Source organism: Calypte anna, chromosome 2, assembly GCF_003957555.1.
Source record: "Calypte anna isolate BGI_N300 chromosome 2, bCalAnn1_v1.p, whole genome shotgun sequence".
Classification (NCBI taxonomy): Eukaryota; Metazoa; Chordata; class Aves; order Apodiformes; family Trochilidae; genus Calypte; species Calypte anna.
Window position 1 is genome coordinate 122,783,879 of NC_044245.1, and position 19,907 is coordinate 122,803,785.

Genomic DNA, 19,907 nt, shown 5'->3' on the forward strand with positions numbered 1-19,907 from the left:
GTCTCCAGCTCAGTCCACCCAGCTCTCTCTCAAGTAAGAATGCTTTACAAGCTGGGCATCTTCCTGGCTGCCCTTTTACAGGGTGAGACTGAAACAGCCTGGATATGGTCTGTTCTCTGTCAGCTAGCTGGCAGAAGTCTTGGTCACACAAGCAGCCTCCCTGCCTGTCTCTTCTTGGTGCCCTACTAAAGCAAAGCCTATATTGCAATGAGGCTGACATGACTTCCGACCAACCTCTCCCTTCATCAGTCAGGCCAGAAGGTTGAAAAATTTTGGATATGGATCTCATGTTAAGGAAGGCAGCTAAGCAGCCTCATAAGAGAGGAAGGAAAAAGGGTGTTTAACTGACAGAGTTATCACTGTAACATACATTTCCATAAACATCTTGGTTTTGGCTGCCAGATTGGAAAAAACAGGCATTGCTCTGCATTGTTTGAAGCAGCAAAACAGAGGGGAAAAATCAGAATCACCCCAACAGAAAACCAATCCTGCAACCACCTCCCCACACAGTGCTAACAATAATGACATTTATATATTCCATCCATTACCATTTCCAACTCTGCTGCAGCTGTAGCTCTCAAGGACAGGACAGGCACATGCTCCAATGCATAATGCATGTCCCTAGCAGCCAACATGGGAATGATCTGACGCTGCCGAGGCTTTAGCTCCGGACGGCTTTACCTCTGAATAAATTTTAATTAGACAAACACCTTCTTTTCTGGCACTTAGGGGACTGCATGTGTCATCTCTTGATTAATCCTTCAAAACCTGAACCATTTTAATCAATTCCCACTCCTTGCAGTTACTGACACTGTGTACACAGTGTGCCAGGGAGCTACAGAGCAGCAAACGCTTTTTCCCTTGTACTGGTGCCTGGGAAACACAATGGTTTTCTGCAAGTCTTTTCACACCTGGTAGGAAAAATGTCACTGTTACAGAAAGCTGTTTCTCTAAAAGTTTAAGTAGAAATTACATATGGCCTGAATTTGGGAGGGGAGAGTGTCAGTGGATTACTGTTGACAGTCACAACTTAATTTTTTACTTAATGAGCTTGTTAATTGTGAGAAGAGCAAACAGAAGAATCCAGAAAAACAATTTTATATTACCAGTAGTCTTCAATTTATTAATTTTGACTCAATTGTGTTTTGTAAGCTACATGATTAACAAGGTATTTTTCTGCCCTCTGACTGGATTACTGAAATACTCCAAATAAAAGAACAACCTGAAACAAGTAGCAATACCTCAGCTCTGCTATGATTTTTCAGTTAAATGTTTACATTAAAATGTCACATCACATCCTAAGGATTTTTTTAAAATTTTCATCAATACCTAATGTTTAATGACTCAGACACCAAAATCATATTTATCTGCTAAAACCACAGTTCTTTCATTCTCAATTGATAGTAAGTTATCTAAACTAGTTCTGCAAACTGCAAACTCAACAGTTTGTGAAAACTGCAATGATCTGAAAGTATCCTTAAAATTAATTCCTGTGAAAAACTAGAAATGGGAAAATAACTTGTTGAAAATGTCAGAATTCTGTTTTTCAAGGACCTCACCACTACCTTATCCTTGGGCTGGGAAAAAGAATAAGCTTCTGAGAAAACAGATTGGTTTTGGCAGGTAGAAATTAATTAGTCTGTTTATGTGTGATACATAGAATTTGGCAAATATTAAAGCCTACAGTTGGAATCTCTCTTTTTCTGTCCCTCTCTCCTATGGAGAGAGAAGAGATGAGTGGCTTTAAGCATGTCTAACACTGTCACAGGTAAGTCAAGGTGGCCAACAAAGGCATCACATCTAAAGTCAGGGCATCCACCAAGAATGCCTCCCTCTCCTTTTTCTGGACTGTGGTTTCATTAGAAAAAAATAAGAGGACTCTGAACAAGATGGAGATGCTGGGAGTGGTACTGGATACCTACTGTAATAGCTCCTATAAGTATAATGACACTAAACAAAGAAGCAGAGGCCTCTTATGCAATATTATCCTCCTTTGGATATTTAGGAAAAGCTTTATGAAGTGAATACTGCAACAATCCAAAACAGGCAATAGAATGAGTACATGCCTACAATGCAAAGACTATATTGTACATTTTTTTATTTTCATATTTTAAAGTCTTGTATCATTTTGTGTTTTTTTTAATTTCCTTGGCTTTCTTTGTTTTTTGTTTTTTTTTTACAATAAAATAAAATACTCTTTCCCTCCATATGTTCCCTATCCTTATTTTGCTGCTTAAAAAGGACAAGTATTTGCAGTATTTACCTTCTCTGGTTTACTTGCTCCTTCCGTCACTTCCTCCTGTACTTCTTTTTCTTGTACATTCTCATTTTCATCAAGAAGTTTCATGGGTACTGGAGGGGGAAGCTCATCCTCTACATCTGGTGTGTTGTCAAGAGGGCTTTCTGAATTAGCACTTTGGCGACTTTTTTTGTTTCGGTCAACAGATGCATATTCTGCTGATTCAATTCTGCATTCAGGAATCTGATTCTGACCTTCAGAAACTGCCAGTGAAGCCTTTGCTTTGCTGTTACAGTTCCCTTCTGTGCTGGCCACCGCTCCAACATCTTTAATCTCCTTCACAGTTTCATACAAGCAGTCTTCAACTATGTTCTCCTGCGAGGAACTGTCTTTCAAGACTTCGTAAGGCCCTTCCATTCCAAGACCTTGATCATTTTCTGCATTTCTAGCTGTGATGATGGTTTCCATGGTGGTGTTAGGGGGAATACTGGGTAGTTCCCGGCTCTGGTGACATTTTATAGACTTTCCGAGACTATCCTGTTGATCTAGCAGATCAGAGACAGACGTCTGTACTTCTTCATAAGGCTGGATACAGGCAGTCGTACTGTCCTCTGAGAGTACTAAAGAAAATTACAAAGCAGAATTTAAAACAAATGTGTGAGTGTGAGTTGCTACTCTACAGACCACTTTGGTCTCATTGCAAAGGATAAATGGTATTAATGCTTGGAAATGTCTAGTGGTCATCATGCTTTTTGTTTATCAAAAGGTTTCAGTTACAGAGATTTCTGCACTCTGCTGTTAATATGTTTTGTCACAACATCTTAAAATACCTTATGCATCCCCAAGTCACATTATATAGCAACAGCATTCAGGGCAGAGCAGTGGATGGGTGGGTACACACAGATGTTCAGCTGTACTTGGTTATACTGACTGCTCACACACTCCTCAGTAGTCTCAGATGGGTAATGCTGGTGGGAAGCCTCAAACCAAATGCATTTAAATACAACCTTGTTTGATTTTCCTGCTTTTTGGAATCAGAAAGGAAAGTCTTCTTCCTCCCTACCCTGCCCATACCTTAGTGGCCAAACTCTCATCTAAATCCCACACCACACCAGAAGCTCCTCACTGAGAAGCTGTGCCATCCTTCTCTTAAGTCTAGCAGCACATAATGTAGGCTGACAACCTACTAACGAGCTGGCCACATGCACAGAACACTAGACTTCAGAACATAGTGGTAGGCAGAACATGGTATTTTAAATCCCTGAAGCGGGTCACCTGTCGCTGTCACTGGAAAATATAAAGCACTGAAATCTGAGGGACTTCTCATCTTACACTGCACAGCTATCTGTGTGTACATGGGCACAAGCAGACGTGTTTCAGGTAGTAAATATGGTATGTAACATTATGTGACATTATTTCTTTGAAAACCCGCTTCTGAACAGGTTTAGTTTTCTTTGTACAGTTCCTGTGGTACTCCCTTAGCAAAATCAGCATATTCTTCCACTTCCTTCAGTGTGTTTGAGGTGATGACAAGGTGCTGGTGAAGCAATCAGACCCCTTGACTTGGTGGCTGTCACAGACATTGCTCTCTCTGGTGTTCAGGGCATGCAGACCCACGCAGTCAGCATCACCGGGGGCTCTATCGTGACAGCAAAACTCAGGATGGAACAGGTGTTGTGAGAAGATAATTGCTGTTGGAATGGGAGACAGAAGGAGAAGAAAAGGAAACCATCCTTCTTAATTCACTTGGTTCCTGCATACCATCAGGGAGGAATAGGTGGAGCAGGAGGAAGTGTCCTATTGCATCCCAACTAGGACTCAAGGTGTCCTGGTTACTATCCAGGATGCCTGCAGGCTTCCTGAGGAACATCAGGAACCAGCCTGGAAAAGCTGGAACATGTTTTCTCCTTCTGATTCTTGCTCTCAGGGATTTTTGTGCTCCGCAGAGCACTGCCACAGGCCCCTTAGAGCACTCACCCATTCAGCCTGGGAGGGGACTATAGCCAGAATTAATGAGAGCTCACATTACCATGCTCCTGTGGTTATGGGTAGTGACACAGAAAGGGGCTGGCATAGATAACACAAAACTGGCAGGTTGGGTAAAAGAAAAAAACCAAACATTTGATGATGTTGCTTCCATAGCCCTGCCCTGGCTCAAAAGGCAAGCAGAAACAGCAAAAGAAAGAACTATTAATGAGAAGAATGCCTAAAGTATAAATAAGAAATTGAAGCACACCGGTTCCTGTTCTTCAGAGTGGTTGTAGTTTACAAGCTGAGGGTAAACTGTGTAACATCAGATAGTCTGGAAAACACTGGTTGACAGCATGCCTTTTAGTAGCAGCTTTGACAGCTGCATGTGTGGTGACTCATGGCAAAGAGAAAAGCTTCCCTTCTGCAGGGCTTCACACATCCATCCCCTGGTGAGCCACACACCTACATACGCAACAAGCCCATGGATGGAAGCACTGATTAGCTGCAAAAACAAAGTTTAAAAATTCCCTTGGATACTTGTCTCTGAGGGATAAAGTCTGCACAGCTTAGTCTTTGGCTGCACAGTGAGATGAGGAGGCAGGAGATGAAGAGCACAACCCAAGGTGTCAGAGCCTAGCATGGAGACAACAGTTGGCTCCTGGCAGCTCTGAGCTGAGACCAGGATTATTTTTAGGTGCAGCTGGGCAAAATATTTTCCAGTGAGACTTCACTGTGAATCATTTCGGGTGCTCAGCAAAGCAAAGACTAACACACACACACAGAAAAAAAAAGAAAGCCTATTTATGTTGCGTGTTTTCTAGGATACAAAAATAAAAGTGACGGCCTTGCACAGCATGGGAGTATGATTCAAAGTCAAAGTCCCTGGAGGAGGAGCTGAAATATTCTCACAGCCTCCAGGAGTGAAGCTCTAAGGTACAACTGCATCTTTTGGACATGTCACATCCCAACTCCATAACTGGGTAAGTTCTGCAGCAGTCTTCGCCTGATGGCGTGGTCAGTCTGGAGGTGAAGCATTGTAGCCCAGACCTTAGCATCTTCCCAGTGTTGGCTGCCATGGAGGACTGGAAGTCAGGCTGTAGGGTTGTGCCAGAGCACCCCTGGCAGGGAAGTAGAGATGCCGCCTACAATGCAAACATCTCCATGGGATGGGGTACTGACTTGCAGAAAGTAAAGTGTGCTCACTGCATTCTTTAACTTGATCATAAGTTTTATGTGAATTATGTTCTGTGTGGAGAGGACTGACCACCCTCCAGAGAGCTGCATGGCCAGCCACTCCAGAGGTGAGCAGAGGGAAATGCAGAGTATTCAGATAAAAAGCACAACTGTGTGCTTGGAAGGCCAACAGCTAAAAACCTAAGTTGCACTGTGCAACTAAGGTGGTAGCAAGGGGACAGTGCTGCTCATCATCCCACCCCAGGGGCTGCACTACTCACCCTCGCCGTTGCTGAGGGCCCCGTTCTGCTCGGTGCTTGGAGGGGGCTCTGTAGCTGAACTTGTGATGGAGTGGCTGAACACCTCCTTGTCAGAAGGCTGCAACACAAATCAGTGATATCTAATCACTGTTGAGTTAGAGTAAGTGTTTGCATAAATAGGTAAGTGACAGAGTTTTTTTCTGATCTCAGGAGCTCTGACTCACAGGTATTATTGGCAGGAGAGTCAAACCATGCTGACTATACTCGAAGATTTAGATGCCTGCGTTTACAGATGGTGAAACAAATAAAAGCAAGAATGTCTGGAGTCATCTCCTGTCCTACCATTATGGTAAGAGGCATTACTCATGGCTTCAACCCGTGAGAAGATGGAAGATGACAAAGGGCCCAATGCTCCTGTGCAAACAGAGTGAAGGCAAGGTGGGAGATTTGGAGTACAGTGGTGGCAGGAAGAGCATTCAGAAAGTACAGGTTACTGGGGCTTACAAAAATTCTCATCCTCTTCCGGTTCTGCAACTTTCAATGCTTCTTTTGCTCAACCACCTCTGAATTCCTGAGCTGTTTTCCAGTTTGCATTTTTTTTCCACAAGGAGCTTGGTACAAACCAACCACAAGACAGACACCAATCATCAGAAATGCTTACCACATTCATCAGATTTTCATGATCCCCATTCTGATATTTGGCCTTCTTCTCCCTTAGTGAAAAAGACATATGAACTGTTACTAGTGATGATATTAATGTACAGATGCCAATCATCAATACACACCTTACACACCTGCAGGGAACAAAACTGTGATTCACAGTAATACTGAAAATACAAGAACTGAAAATTATCACAGGGACAGCTAAGATTACCTGTGTAAGGTCACTGTTGAGCTAGGGTGGTGATGAACATATTTGCACATCAACAAACACACACAAACCTTTCACTCATTCAGTGTTGATCACAGTAAGGAATAACTGGTGATAAAATATTATTATCCTCAACTTAATCATATCTGAAATGCTCAAAGATACATGAGATACAGATTTTGGTGACAGATGTCCTAGAGAGTTCCCTGCACTGTGCCAGCAAAAGGTGTTTATCCTATGAAGAATTAGCAAAAGCTCACAAAATCCATCCTAATCCCACTCAGGATACTACTTATAATTAATAATAAACATGAGCAGTTCCAAAACAACCTACAAATTTCATAGCAGCAGAGGCCTTAATTTTAAAATGAATGCTGTTTCACTGGGCACTTTACAGGACTCAAAATATGGAACATGTTTCCAGTTTTTACCACTTTTGGAAATAAAATTCTTATTGTAAAATACTGTCATAAACTGAGTTTAAAATAATAACAATCCTTCCCCTAAATGAAAAGACAAGGAAAAAGATGAGAAAATATTGTCAATATGAAATCTGTGCTTCTTTGTAGGAAGAAATTTTGCATAACTGCATTTATGCATAAACAGCTGCCCTACAGAATGACCTGAAATAATAGATGCTGTGTTCAGACTAACAACAAAGAGCATTACCAGATTGCTTGACAAGGTATCCCTGTAACTGCAAAGACATACTCAGTGGTTTGACTCTGTTATTTTAAAACATATTTCCAGAGAAGCTTCAAGTACAGAAGTGTTACAAGACAAAATGTGGTACCTAAATCCCACTTTTATGGCCTTTAGGATTTTTAAAATAAGTTTTATGCTTCTAAAAAATGGAAACAATACCTACTTCTACTTTTTTACTCAAGTATTATAGGAAACTGTGACAATAGGAAGGTACTGTAATGTCACTTAACAGCTTACAAAAACATTTCTCCTTGATCACATGCAATTGGAAGTCCAAGCTTACACTTTTCAGGGTTTCAACCAGCTTACGGGGGCTGCTATTCCCCATGACTTTTTTCACAACATGAGCATTAGGGAAATCCTGGTAGAAACCAGGGCCTTCTACTGTAGATACAACTTATATCAATATAGCATATTTTATGGCTGTACAGCTTCCTCAGTGCTTGAAATGTTGAATGGCTGAAAGAACATGGTCCTATAGGCATAAGGGTCCGAAATAAAGATTTTGCTGTTGTACTGAGTTATGGATAGTGGTGTTTTTTTCCCCTCATAGATCTGACTGAGCTACACTGGCAAAATGTAGTGATATGGACCACAGTGGTGCCGCTCTCCATTGTGCCACCAGCTTCTTACAGAGAAGAAAATAAGGATAAGGTATGAGAACGAGATACTAATTATTATCACTGTTTGATTCTTACTAATTTTGGTTTGAATGGTATGATCAACTCCCTAGTCTTCAGGATTGGCCAAAGCAAAGTTGTAACACCCAGAAATCATTTTCCTTTCTTTTCTATCTATTTTCTTGGTCCTGTTTGGCCTACCAATTTTCTCAGCACCAGGTTAGCATTGTGATCTGCTAATACTCAGTGTCCACCTGCACTCTGGGATCCATCTGAGGAGAAAGAACCTAGCAAACACAACAGTATTTTTTCCTTCACAGAAAAAAAAAAAATAACATTTCAGCTTTTAGAATGAATAGAACTATTAAAATGTAGGTTTTCTCTGAAAAAAGATTTTGTACAGTGCTTCTTTTATTTCTGTACTTAAGCTCTCAGTATTTCTTGCTCACCAGTTATTAGTAAAGCCATTTCAGCCCCTCCACTATTCGATTCAAGAACTGTAGCTGCTTGCTGAGCTCCTGAGCCTCACCTGTTGCAGCTGGAGCAGAGGAGGATGAGGAAGGTGAGGAACAAGAGTGTTGTCACAGCTGCCAAACTTCCCCACAGGATGATGTGGACCTGTCCGCTGCCTAAGAAACCACCCTCTGGCCCCATGGTACCAGGAGGAGCTGGTGATACTTGGGGATGAAGAAGTTACTCCTTGGAGAGGGCTGGCATCTGTGCTGCATCCACCTTCTGTTTCTGCAGAAAGAAAAAACACCTTTAGAGGTTAATACAAATTTTGATGATAATGAAACTGACAGCTACAAATCTGGAGAGATTTTCAAATCCAGATCTTATAAAAAAGGGTTTCAAGTACAAGCCAGCCAGTCAAAGAGATTTTCAACTCTATTTCTGATGGTGACACAGAACAAACCTTGTCCAGCATTAATGCAAACTGTTACCTATCTACATAATCAACACAAATAAAAGTTAGTACAGTGTCTCTGTACCCATATTTTGAGGAAAATCCTTATAAATTCACTCTAAGTTTATTTTGTGGCAATATTTTTTAACTTCACTGAAAAGTGAGCTTTCAAAACCAACAACTTCTGCAAAGTAAACAACCCAAAAGGAGAGCTACAGCAGGCATTCACCTCCTTCCCTCCCAGCATCTCCTGCCAGTATGGGATTCAGTGCATAAACTTCAGTGACAAAAAACACAGGGAAGTCTTTCAAAGCAATACCCAAAAACCTTTCCTGCAGCAGATCAGATCTAATCTCATTCCCATGTGAAATGTTTATTTTCTTAGTAGTATGTCTGGAGCGTAACTGGACTTTTTCTTGTTGCTTCTTTCCACCTGAGTGTAAGATAAAAACTAATGAGAAAAGCAGACAGAGTGGTTTTTAAGAGCTTGTATGAACACAAGTTTTGCTATAGCACCACAGCTCCTAGTGGAACATCTTGGGTAAGTGGTATTTATAAGTTTTGGTATGCAGTATATTCTAAAATTTTATGTCTAGCTTTAATGCAATACATTGATGCAAAATGTATGTGATGGCAATAATAAAAGGAAGTATTTCATTCTGCACTGCTGAAGATATCAATTTCTCTGTAATTTAAGAATAGGTTATGCAAAGTCTATTTACAGGCCTTCAGCCAGACTTCAAGATTGGTAAACACTGAAATAAAATGCAATGGCTAAGAAATGAGCACTTATTTTCTGGAAATGAAAAAGTAGCACAAATGTAAGACTGAACAATGTCTAAAACCATTAAGACTTACTTTAATTTTATGCATATATTTGCCTATTTTTAAAATATATTAAATATGTAAATTTTTTTCCTCTGGTCCATAAGCAGAAGAAACTTGACTGGGGTAGCTCTTACAAGTAATATTTCTGTTCCTACATAAAATGGACTAATTTGTTTCTACCATGTAGAATCAGACTTCTGGACACCTTACAAAAAAACCTAATTCTTATTATTTTATCCATGGTGGAGAGAAGTTTTTTTTTTTTAATTATTATTTTTTCTCTTTTACATATTAATAGCATTGCAATCACTTCAAATGGGAAACAAATGCAAGATGGAAAGAGTTGCCAATCCTGAAAAGACAAACTTCAAAGGGTAGTTAAATATTTCTAGGTGGGCCAAGTTATAAGAAAGCCAAATAATCTGTAACTTCTCTAAACCCATAAATACACAGGATAGGAAGAGCAGACATCACACACCTTGCCAACAAACAGAAATACCTTACTGGTGCTTACTGGTAGCACCAACACCAAGAGCCCCTGCTCTTTGGGGCCAACTATTGCCAAACAATGCAGTAGTGCTTGAAAAATTAAACATTTAAAAGCAATGGCAGACAACTCTAAAAATAATGAATGTTACAAATGTGACTCTGACACAGCCCTGCTTTGTCCCTGTTTTAAAGCAAAACTCAGGTTATCTTTACACTGAGCCACAGTCATATCACTGACTGTGGAATGGAGAGATCTTGAGAGAAGCTGAACCAGATTTAGGCAGGAGAAAATTTGTTGTAATGTCCACAAGGAACTCTCTAATTGAGGTGCAAGGGTACTGTGCACCAGGATGGATTCCTGTAGAAGTGATGGATAGTCCTCATTCAGAAAACACTATAAAGCACATGGCACTGGCTGCCTAAACTAGATCCAAACCTTTGTTAAGTGTTTTAAATAGAAAATATTTTTCTTTTCAACTCTTATTTTTAAAGAATTTTCAAGGATATTTTCTACCCTTTTAAAGCTTTTTTTAAAAAAAGTAGTATTAGAAGATTTTTCACTTTTTTCCCCTCCACATGCTTTTGTCTTCAGAAAAAACAAATTTTATTCCTTCCCTGGAAAAAGGATAACATGAATATGCAATGTGAAAGAAAAAGAAAATCAAAACACATCTTTTTCCCCCTGCATTTTTGTTGTCTTTTCTTCCTTAGTTTTCCCATGACATAAAAAGAGAAAAGGTAAATGAAAAAGAAACCTTTTTTCTTTTTTCTCTTTATTTCAAATACTGAGCAAAGAAACTATAAGAATAGGGATTTAAAAATATTTTTCTTTTTGTCTTAAAACAGAATCACATGCTTGTTTATTTTTTAAGCAGACACAAGGTTGTGTCAAAAGATATAATTTAAGTATTTCTACTACTAAGTTCATGTTTTTATACCTACTCTGAAGAACAATACTACACTCCTCTCAGAAGACTAAGTAATGTAACAAAAGCCAATACAGTAAGAAAAGTTAATCTTTTATTCTACACATATATCCGTAAGGCTTCTGGCATTTAAATAAAGATAGTATTTGAGTTATAGGAAGGTAATGATGCATGGGGAAAAGCTGCATGTTTGGAGACTGTGGTACAGGGTTGGGATGAACTGAGATTGAGGTTAAAAAGGAATGAGAACAGAGGGAGAGATTCCAGAGAGAGCTACATGTGAGTGTCTGAAGTGAAGTGCAAGACTGAAGCTAGACAGGAAACATCCCACCAGGCAGAAGCCAAATGGAGCAAAGAGAACGACCGAGGTCAGATGTAGTTATTCCACAGCAAAAGAGCAAGAAATCAAATACCAAAGCTTTGACTGTAAGTTCAGAGAAAGAGGTCAAAACAGGTCAGAAAAGTACAGTGGCACTTGGACCAGTGGAGGCAACTGCTGGAGACAGCTCTGCAAGCAGAATAAAAGTCATAAATTGCAACAGATTAACAACAGATGAAGCCCCTCATGAGGGAAGCTGAGCAGGCAAGATGAGACCAGAGACTCCTCTGAGCTCCTTGGATGGCAAGAATTTGGCATTAGAGCTAGAGGATGTAAAACTGCTTGGCATGCAGGAAAACCAGAAGTAAATACATTTATAACACAAAAAAAGCATGCTTGCATTCATCTGCTGTGAACCCTTCTCATGAAGGGTCATCAGAGGGCTTACTTCTACTGTTTAATGCCACCAAAAAGATGAGGCTCATACAGTAATTACTTGGGCTGGTGCCTTTAACACAGAGGAACTTCTGAAATAGTTGAAGCTGGACAATTACCCATCAGCTTGCCTGAGCAGCTGGGAACAGAAGCTGGCAGGGAGATACATCAAAACTACAACTGTCTGGACTGCCTCTGCTTCCACTTGGTGAATGCCTGGACACTCAAACGTTAATTTATACTTAATATAATGACTTTTGGAGCTGCTTCAGAGGCTAGCTGAAAGAGAAACTTATCTGTGAACATGACTGTACAACAACAAGCAGCTCACTTCAAAAAGCTCTTAGCTGACATGGTTAATGCCTGCTTTCCCAGTAAAAAGTGATATTGTGCTGCCCTCTGGTGAATGGTCTGTTCGGGGATTTGTGGCTCTTCTGAGGGTGCTTCTGAATGTAAACCCTGCTGCTAAAGAGGGAGTTTACATGGGGTCTTCACCCTGCTGGGCTCAAAACCAGTCCTACCACTACCCTTGAAAAGCTGTAAGACTTGAATTGTTTAACCTCACAGTGAGGTGCTGCTGAGAGACAACAGCAGTCAATTGCACTGAGCTGTTCTTTTTCTATGTGAAGATCATTTAAGAGGAAGATTTCTTTCATTGTATCCTTTCCACAGAAATCTCCACACCAGTTCCTGGTGATGATGAACTCTAAAATAACAACCAATAGAGACAGGTCTGGAACACCTAGATAAGATCACTCCTTAAATTTCATCTAAGGTAAAATGCAAACAAGAGCTTGGGTTCACATTCCAAAGCCACTATCAGTTAAGAAAACTAATCCTTAGACTATATTGAATAAAATGTCTCCTTGTGGGAACTTTCTCTTGCATTTTAGACATCGATATTTGCAATTAGTGAAACCTATATAACAACTAACGCCTGTAGCCATTTCCTCAAAATTGCACTTTAATGCCCAATTACATTTGTGGTTTCAGAAAGACGGATATTTCGTTGCATGACTCGCAATTTCACAGTGAATAATGTGCTATTTTTCATGCAGCTGTTGCAGGGATAAAGCAGAGCTGAGGCAGTTCAGTCTGAGTCAGTGGTGAGAGGACTGCAAGACGTGCAAGTGCAAATTTTTTTGCCAAACGGAAGAATAAAAAATGTCTCAGTGATGAAGGAGTTTTGAGCATATAAGCACAGACAATTTTAGGGAGCACATGGAGTGACAATTTCAACTAGTGAGGAAAAAGCTTGGATTGAGACCCAAACTCCATTGAAGCCTGGGAATGGACAGATCCAGTGCACTTTGGGTCCAGGATCTGGCCTCTGTTTTTAAAGTAAAGATCTGCCTCATCTTACGCTGCAATGTGTATGGGATCTGCTTTGCAAGAAGCAGATGCCATGCCTGGTGGTCCAGGAGGCCCAGTAGGATATGGCAGAGTGTCACTCTCCCACTGCCTTCCCTTTGGGCTTCTGGGGTTTACATCCACTTATTCAGGTCCTGCTGCAAACCACACTCAGCCCACGCTTTCCAGAGGGGAACGAGCGGGAAAAGCAGACAGCTCCACCTCTCTGCTTTTCTTAATGAATTATAGATGGAGCGTAGGCAAGGGAAGAAATTGTTTTGACAACTGAGCGGCTTTGAATGTGAGAAGCCAAATGCGACAGGACAGGAGGGATTTGGGGAGGGCTGTGGGATCAAGACTCCCTGTCCTAGGCTGCCAGGTTGGTCTCAGCAGGCAGGGGCACTGCCCAGGAGCTTCACATGCTCATTTCTGTGCTCAGCTTCAGGTAACAGGGCTCCTCCTCAGCCTCTTGGTCTCCTCCTGCTCCCTTCTCCTTCCCTCTCCTGCTCCCTGTGCCTGCTGCTAAACTGCAAACTGGATGGGTCAGATCACAGCCTGGAGGATCCCCTGCACCTTAACAGTGCAGACCTGGGAGGGAGAGGGGAAAGCAGGGAAGAAGGATGTAACTTTTACAGAAAATTTTCATTGCTCTGTGGTAGCAAGCCCCTGGAGAGATGCATTAAACCAGAAGATGATGAAGTACAAGATATGTGGAACCACAACCTGAGACAGGGGCTGAGACGTATGAAACCATGTCCTCTTGTCAACATCCAGCTACAAAAGCTGTCACTCAAACACTAATGCAGACCAGAAACCTGGGCAACAACAAACAGGCCATGGTAGAAACAGTTCTGAGCTGTGATCTACACATAGATCCTTTTATTTCCGGTTCCTCCAAATCTTGAGGACAGACTTTTTCTAGGAAGCTGGCATCCTGAAGATGAGGTCCTGTTACCTTACTTACACAAAACCCTCTCTGGCAACTTTAGGCTCAGCTCAGGCATCAGCAGGTGCAGTGTTATCTCCAAGAGCCCAAAGATGAAGCACGTTCTTTTAAAGTGATATCCCCACACCACCCTAAGGATAACACCTGAAAGAAGGGAATTCATTACCACAACTGCTGCATCTACAAGAGTTCACAGAAAACTAGACACTTCATTTAGAGAAGAAGAAGGACATGACAGATGCACTTTACTCATTCCAGAACCCCTTTTTCCATGCCAGGACTGTTTCCTGCATACATGGAAATACCATGCCACTGGCAGGAAAATGCCATTCGTGCTCCTGACAGAAGCTTAAGTGTAGCATTATCATGAACTGGCTTAAAACAAACTCAAGGCACCCTTCCTTCACCCAAAGACCCCTTCTCTAAACCTCTGGATTTGAAATTCAAACTGTTTTCTGACCTTTTCCACCATGTGGTCTCACCATGCTTTAACGGCCGAGCAACTGGAGACACCTCCTGAGACTCCTTTCTGTAGCTCAGCACAGCTGGTGAATTCCTGACAGCATAACCTGATACAGCACTACACCCAAATTTTGTGACACCATCAGGGCTACATTTGTCCCTGTGTGGGCAAAACAACTGGGACAAACTTTTTACAGGTATCTCCTGCTGCAAGTCCTGCCTGCAGAAGCTGATGGTAGTTGTGCTCTGATCACTAAGGTTACATCCACAGCAGTAAGTTAAACATGTTGGGGATGAAGTCTTGTACTGCAGCCAGCTGGCATGGCACAGCCTGAACCCAGACTGTAAAACTTTCTTATTTGCCACAGAATAGTTGTTGTATTCAATTGTCTGCCAGGACTGGTTCCTGACCAGAGCTAATTCCTGGGCTGTGTTTGAGATTAGTTAGGGTAAATGCCATTTGAGTGCAGTCAAAATTATGCTTCAGGCTTTTCTCACCTGGTTAAACCAGATCCTTCCTATCCCAGACTGAGCAGCTGGTAACACTGGGTCCTTTTGATCTTGATCCTCCTGTGCTAGAGCTGTTTCTCTCAGTATTTCTGCACCACAGGACGTGCCCAGCTTCCTACCCATTCCAGCTCCTCTCTTTATTGAGAGAGTACCTAGTATGTAATGAGTACACAATAAATTCAAAACAAAGATGTTGAAATTCTATCAAAAAGAAAATTCAGATAAATTGCAGGCATTGCTACATTAAAATAGATGATACTGTGGAACAGAATGAATACACAAAAATTACTCTTGCTTTAAATTGGTGAAAGATGCATAAAAGCAATTGCTATTAAGTGTTTCTGGAAATAACAGACGACAGGACTGCTGCCTGGTCTGAGGTTCTGCTTAGCGTAACCTCTTCTAACACCACAGTGCCACCAGGATCAGGATTGTGTAGTTTCTCCAAATGCACTGCAAAGTAGTTTTAAGATCAATATATATTAATTTATTTTTTTTTTACATCTGTGTTGCCTTCTTTCAGCTTTGAGCTTTTTATAAACAGATCTAGTACTGAACTATGCAAACCTGAAGACCAAGATCAACTTCCTCAACAGGCACTTCCTGCATTTCATTTTGGGAGTCCCATGCACTAAATCAGGACAAATCCTTTCCTATGACAGATTAAAGCTCTTCTGGTGCAATTGTGTTTTGAGCCGCTTGGCTTGGCAGCACCCACTTAACAAGAACAGCTAAAAACAGACAGGTCTTATTCCAAGCAGTGAAGAACTGCTGCAGGAGACCAGATGTGCACATAATTAAGGCCTGGTCCTGAAAGTCTGATGCTGGAAGGAATTACTGACACGGACTGCACTGCAGCTGCTGGCTGTCAGACAAGCTTTGCAGAGACTGTGTGTGCCATAAGCCTTCAAAATAGTTCAGGTTTCTGCTTTGTGAAGCAGCAGAATAATGAGGTTCTGAACTAATTCCCCACTGTATCTACTTTTACAGAAACCACAGCTGGCTTATCAAAGGATGTGTGTGCTCTATAATGCAAAAACAGATATAGGACAAAACCAAGAGTCCCAAACCACTGGTCACTTCTAACCCCTTCTAAGTCTTAACATTGCCTGGAGAGAATTAAAGTGTCTCTGAAAACATCCATCTATGGCATTGCAGAAAAATTTAATAAGGCCTTTGCAGCAGTAAATGCTGATCCACATCACAATCTGCATTCACACTCCAATCAATTCATTCATGCCTTGTCAGACCATGTCACCTCAAGGTCAACATATTCAGCGTTGACTTGACTTATCCTTCCACCCTTTCCTCTCTACTCCTGATAGCATTTTAGCAATTCCACACAAGTCCTCATTGCAGGCTGCCTCTCCTCCTCAGAAAGACATTTGGGAAACTGGGAAGAATCTGGACAGTAGTACAAACAACTGAGAATGAAAATTCAAGAGCTTGCTCCAAGGCAGTGGAGTAGTTTCTATTAAAATGGTGGAGACTTTCAGCAAATAAGTGGTATCACTAGTGAGGTTTTCCTAGCAGACCGTAAAACTGGATTTTCAAACAAAAGTGAGCAAAATTGCATGTGAAGATTATTACGTCCCAGTGAAACACAGTCTGAATCCCAGGGTTAATACATATGCATGTTTATGCACCAAACTTGTCACGTAGCTAGCACATTTATTTGCCATCTTCACGAGGGCCTTTCTGTCTATAAACCACACACTTGCACATTTCCACCAAAGGTATCTTCCATTATAAATCAGGTCTTAAGCAAATAGAGTTTTAAACCAGTAACTTAAAGCTCACAAATTCATTCCACGGTGGATAATAATGTTACTCCTGTTTCATTACCAGCAGTACAAAAGCCCACAACACAAGCAGGGAAAAGAGGAGAGATGCAGACACAGCTTGTAAATGCAGAGCATCAGCTGGGCTTGGCCAGCTGCTGAGGAAGAAACCAATAATGAAGTCTCTGTGAAACAGCTTCCAGGAACACCACCACATATTTTCCTCTGGCTTTAGCAGCCAAATAATGACTGTCTCGATTCTGACAGCAGAAAAGCTTTATCTGACAAGTGACCATGCCAAAGATTACAGCTTAATTGTAGCACATTATTCTCTTTCCCACACCCCCACAATATCCCATCTTGCTTTCTGGCTGCAGTGGGGTAATTAGACCACAGTTACTACATACTTTGGAGCATATAGAAATGAAAGCTGCCTTTGTGTTTTCCAGCTCTGACACAACTATTCCTGATAGCTTTGCTTTTCCTGGAACTAGATGCCATTTCATGTTAAACACAGCCTGTTTATTTGCTCTTTGCTGCTTATATAATTCTACCATGCCAAGTCCCCTTTCAGTCTTTGCAGTGCAACATTACAAGCAATCCTTTTGTAAACTCAGGTAATAATAATGGAAACAGAGAAATTTTACCAGACCTGGGAAGGGGACACACATGGAGGTTGTCCTTGTCATTTGACCTAAAAGACTTCTAAAATCCATGGCAATCATATATATTCTTAATCTGGTGTTTGAATGAGGCTCATGAAGTGTAAGAGATAGACAGTACTTTTCCAGAGGCTATTCCAGTTTCCAAAGGACCTTGAACTTATACAAATACAAAAGATTGCAAAATATGCAGCAGCAAAACACAATGCTCTGATTGTCACCAATGAAAAATGCTGCTAAAGTAGAAGTAGGACCTTTTTTTAAAAAAAACCCACAAGACTCCTATTTACACTAGGGTTTAACTTTTTATGTTTATATCTCTAAAAACAGGCTTCTACTCACCCGGATGCTATCTACACGATCCCACTTGAGAGATCTCACCTCTCTTCTCATCACAGGAGAAGGCCAAAGTTTTATTTATAGTAAGACTACCTCTACCTTTACTGAGAATGTCAAAAAATGCCTTGTGTCAAACTGTCAGGACATAGCAGCCTTTTTATGAGCCATGACTGATACCACTCAAAAACTAGGCACACCAAAGTCATTCCAATTTTGAAATACCTAGGCAAAAATAATTTTACATCTAAAAACCCCAAATTACTGAATGCTCGCAAGAGCATATAATCTAAAGCTCCGGAAGATCGAAGTGTTGCAGGGAAGCTAAGTGATGGTCTTTGGAGGTAGAGCACAAATTACATCTGAAGGGTTTGTTATATTTAAGATTAAATAATACTGAAGTAAAAGGAATTAGTGAGAATGTAATATCTTACAGCAAGGCAGGCAGAGTCAGTTGTTTAACTAAGTGACAGACCAAGTTTAAGAAAACAGTGTTCAACTCATAATGTGCTTTGCAAAGGTAAAGAGCTATTTCAAGCTTAAAGTTTTCATTATTCACTCTAACTGTTCAATGAACTGACTTTTTAACATTTTAGCATTTGTATTTTATTAAGAATGTCAGCTTTTCTTAAATATTTGGTGCATGTGTGCAGAGCCTTCATTGCTGGAGACATTCTCTCCTTAAGAGTTTATATTTTACCTGGATAAGACCATGACATCATGTGAGAGAATCCCTGTGTAAATAACCACCTTTTCACGAAAAAAATGTCCAAGACAAAGAAAGATTCAGCAGTTTTTGAGGAGTGCTTTGGCAGAGATGAGAACTGATCCCAAACACCTGGGACAGACACTGTCCTCAGACAGCGCTTCATCTTTGTTTCTCCTTTGATTTGGCACTGCGACCATGTAGTCCTTGAGTGAAGGATTTAACTTTAGTCATCTAAAAGTAATGGAGCCTGGTTGCCTGTATGGTCAGTAAAGACCTAACTTCTGCCTGTGAAGAAAGAAATACCTTCAAAAAGGTGAGACCAGGTATGACCTTTAAAGATGGTCACGAGTCTCTTTTCACAGTTCCATGAATTTTCAGATGCCTCGAATTAAGAGAGGAGATACCTATAAATCACAAACAAAAGCAGATGCACTGCGGAGAAAAGTTTTCAGAAGCACTCCTTCAAGTGTGTGTGGTTGACACATCAGAACAGAAAATGTGGCTAATCCTTTACGTGGTGAGAGCTGTACTGACAGATCAAACTAGGTCTTTTCATACCCTCAGACTGCTGCACCATTTCATTGCAATTTCTTTCTGAGAAAAATTATCATGCTATTTTGTCCTCTTCACTGGGAGCAGAACTTGGGGCAAATGAGCACCAGCACATCCTGCAGCTTCACCTCCCCAGTGAGGTGCAGGCGCTGCCCCTCTTGCCAGCTGGAGCAGTGTCTGGTGGAGAGGCAAAATAAACCCAACTGCTTCCTGCACCCTACACCAACATTCTGTCACATGGTGAATTTTTACCTGCCTGCCCTCTTGCTGGGGAGAGGAAAATAAAAAGCTCTGGGCTTGAATCCGAGGCAGCAGAAACTGATCATGGGTCCTGTGGGAATGATCTACGAGCTGGGTTCTCCCCCACGCACACCCAAACCCCTCATTCCCTCATCATGACACACAGAAAATACGATTATAAGATCTAATGAACTGCAACTAATGTAATTCTGAACGTCTTCACAGCTAATGAAAACCAGGTCTTCCCCTTCTTGATTTAATTGAGATGTTTGGTTTATACACTGTGGGGAAAAAAACCCACTCCATAAAGCTATGTATGCATATTGCATTTACATATCCAGCAAATGCAGTTTGCCTGCCATGGTTTTGGTCTCCTTCTCCTGACTGCTAGATATTTAATGGTTGGAAAATATCTGTGAAGGGAAACAGACTTCAGAAAGTAACTACTTTCTTATCTTGTTTCAAGGGAAATCTCTAGTCTGAATGTCACCTACTAATGACCACTTTGCAATCTGAACTTGATAAAAACATCACATTTCCTCAACATGAATAAAACATGAGCCCTAATAAAAATACACTCCTCTTGCACCTAAGCAAGAATCAGAAGACAGCATTT

At 41.0% G+C, this 19,907-nt stretch overlaps 1 protein-coding gene across 4 annotated transcripts in view; it reads right to left on the minus strand.

The window, feature by feature from the left end:
* The window catches only part of PAG1 (phosphoprotein membrane anchor with glycosphingolipid microdomains 1), a 105,559-nt gene that overhangs the window by 5,261 nt on the left and 80,391 nt on the right, over positions 1 to 19,907 (minus strand). For all 4 annotated transcript variants that reach the window (XM_008493516.2, XM_030445341.1, XM_030445343.1 and 1 more), the window contains 4 exons: positions 8,369 to 8,580; positions 6,305 to 6,356; positions 5,665 to 5,761; positions 2,264 to 2,859 (listed from right to left, as the gene is read on the minus strand). In XM_008493516.2, coding sequence (XP_008491738.1) covers positions 2,264 to 2,859; positions 5,665 to 5,761; positions 6,305 to 6,356; positions 8,369 to 8,493 — 870 coding nt within the window. In that variant the 5' untranslated portion in view covers positions 8,494 to 8,580. The remainder of the gene's footprint in view (positions 1 to 2,263; positions 2,860 to 5,664; positions 5,762 to 6,304; positions 6,357 to 8,368; positions 8,581 to 19,907) is intronic.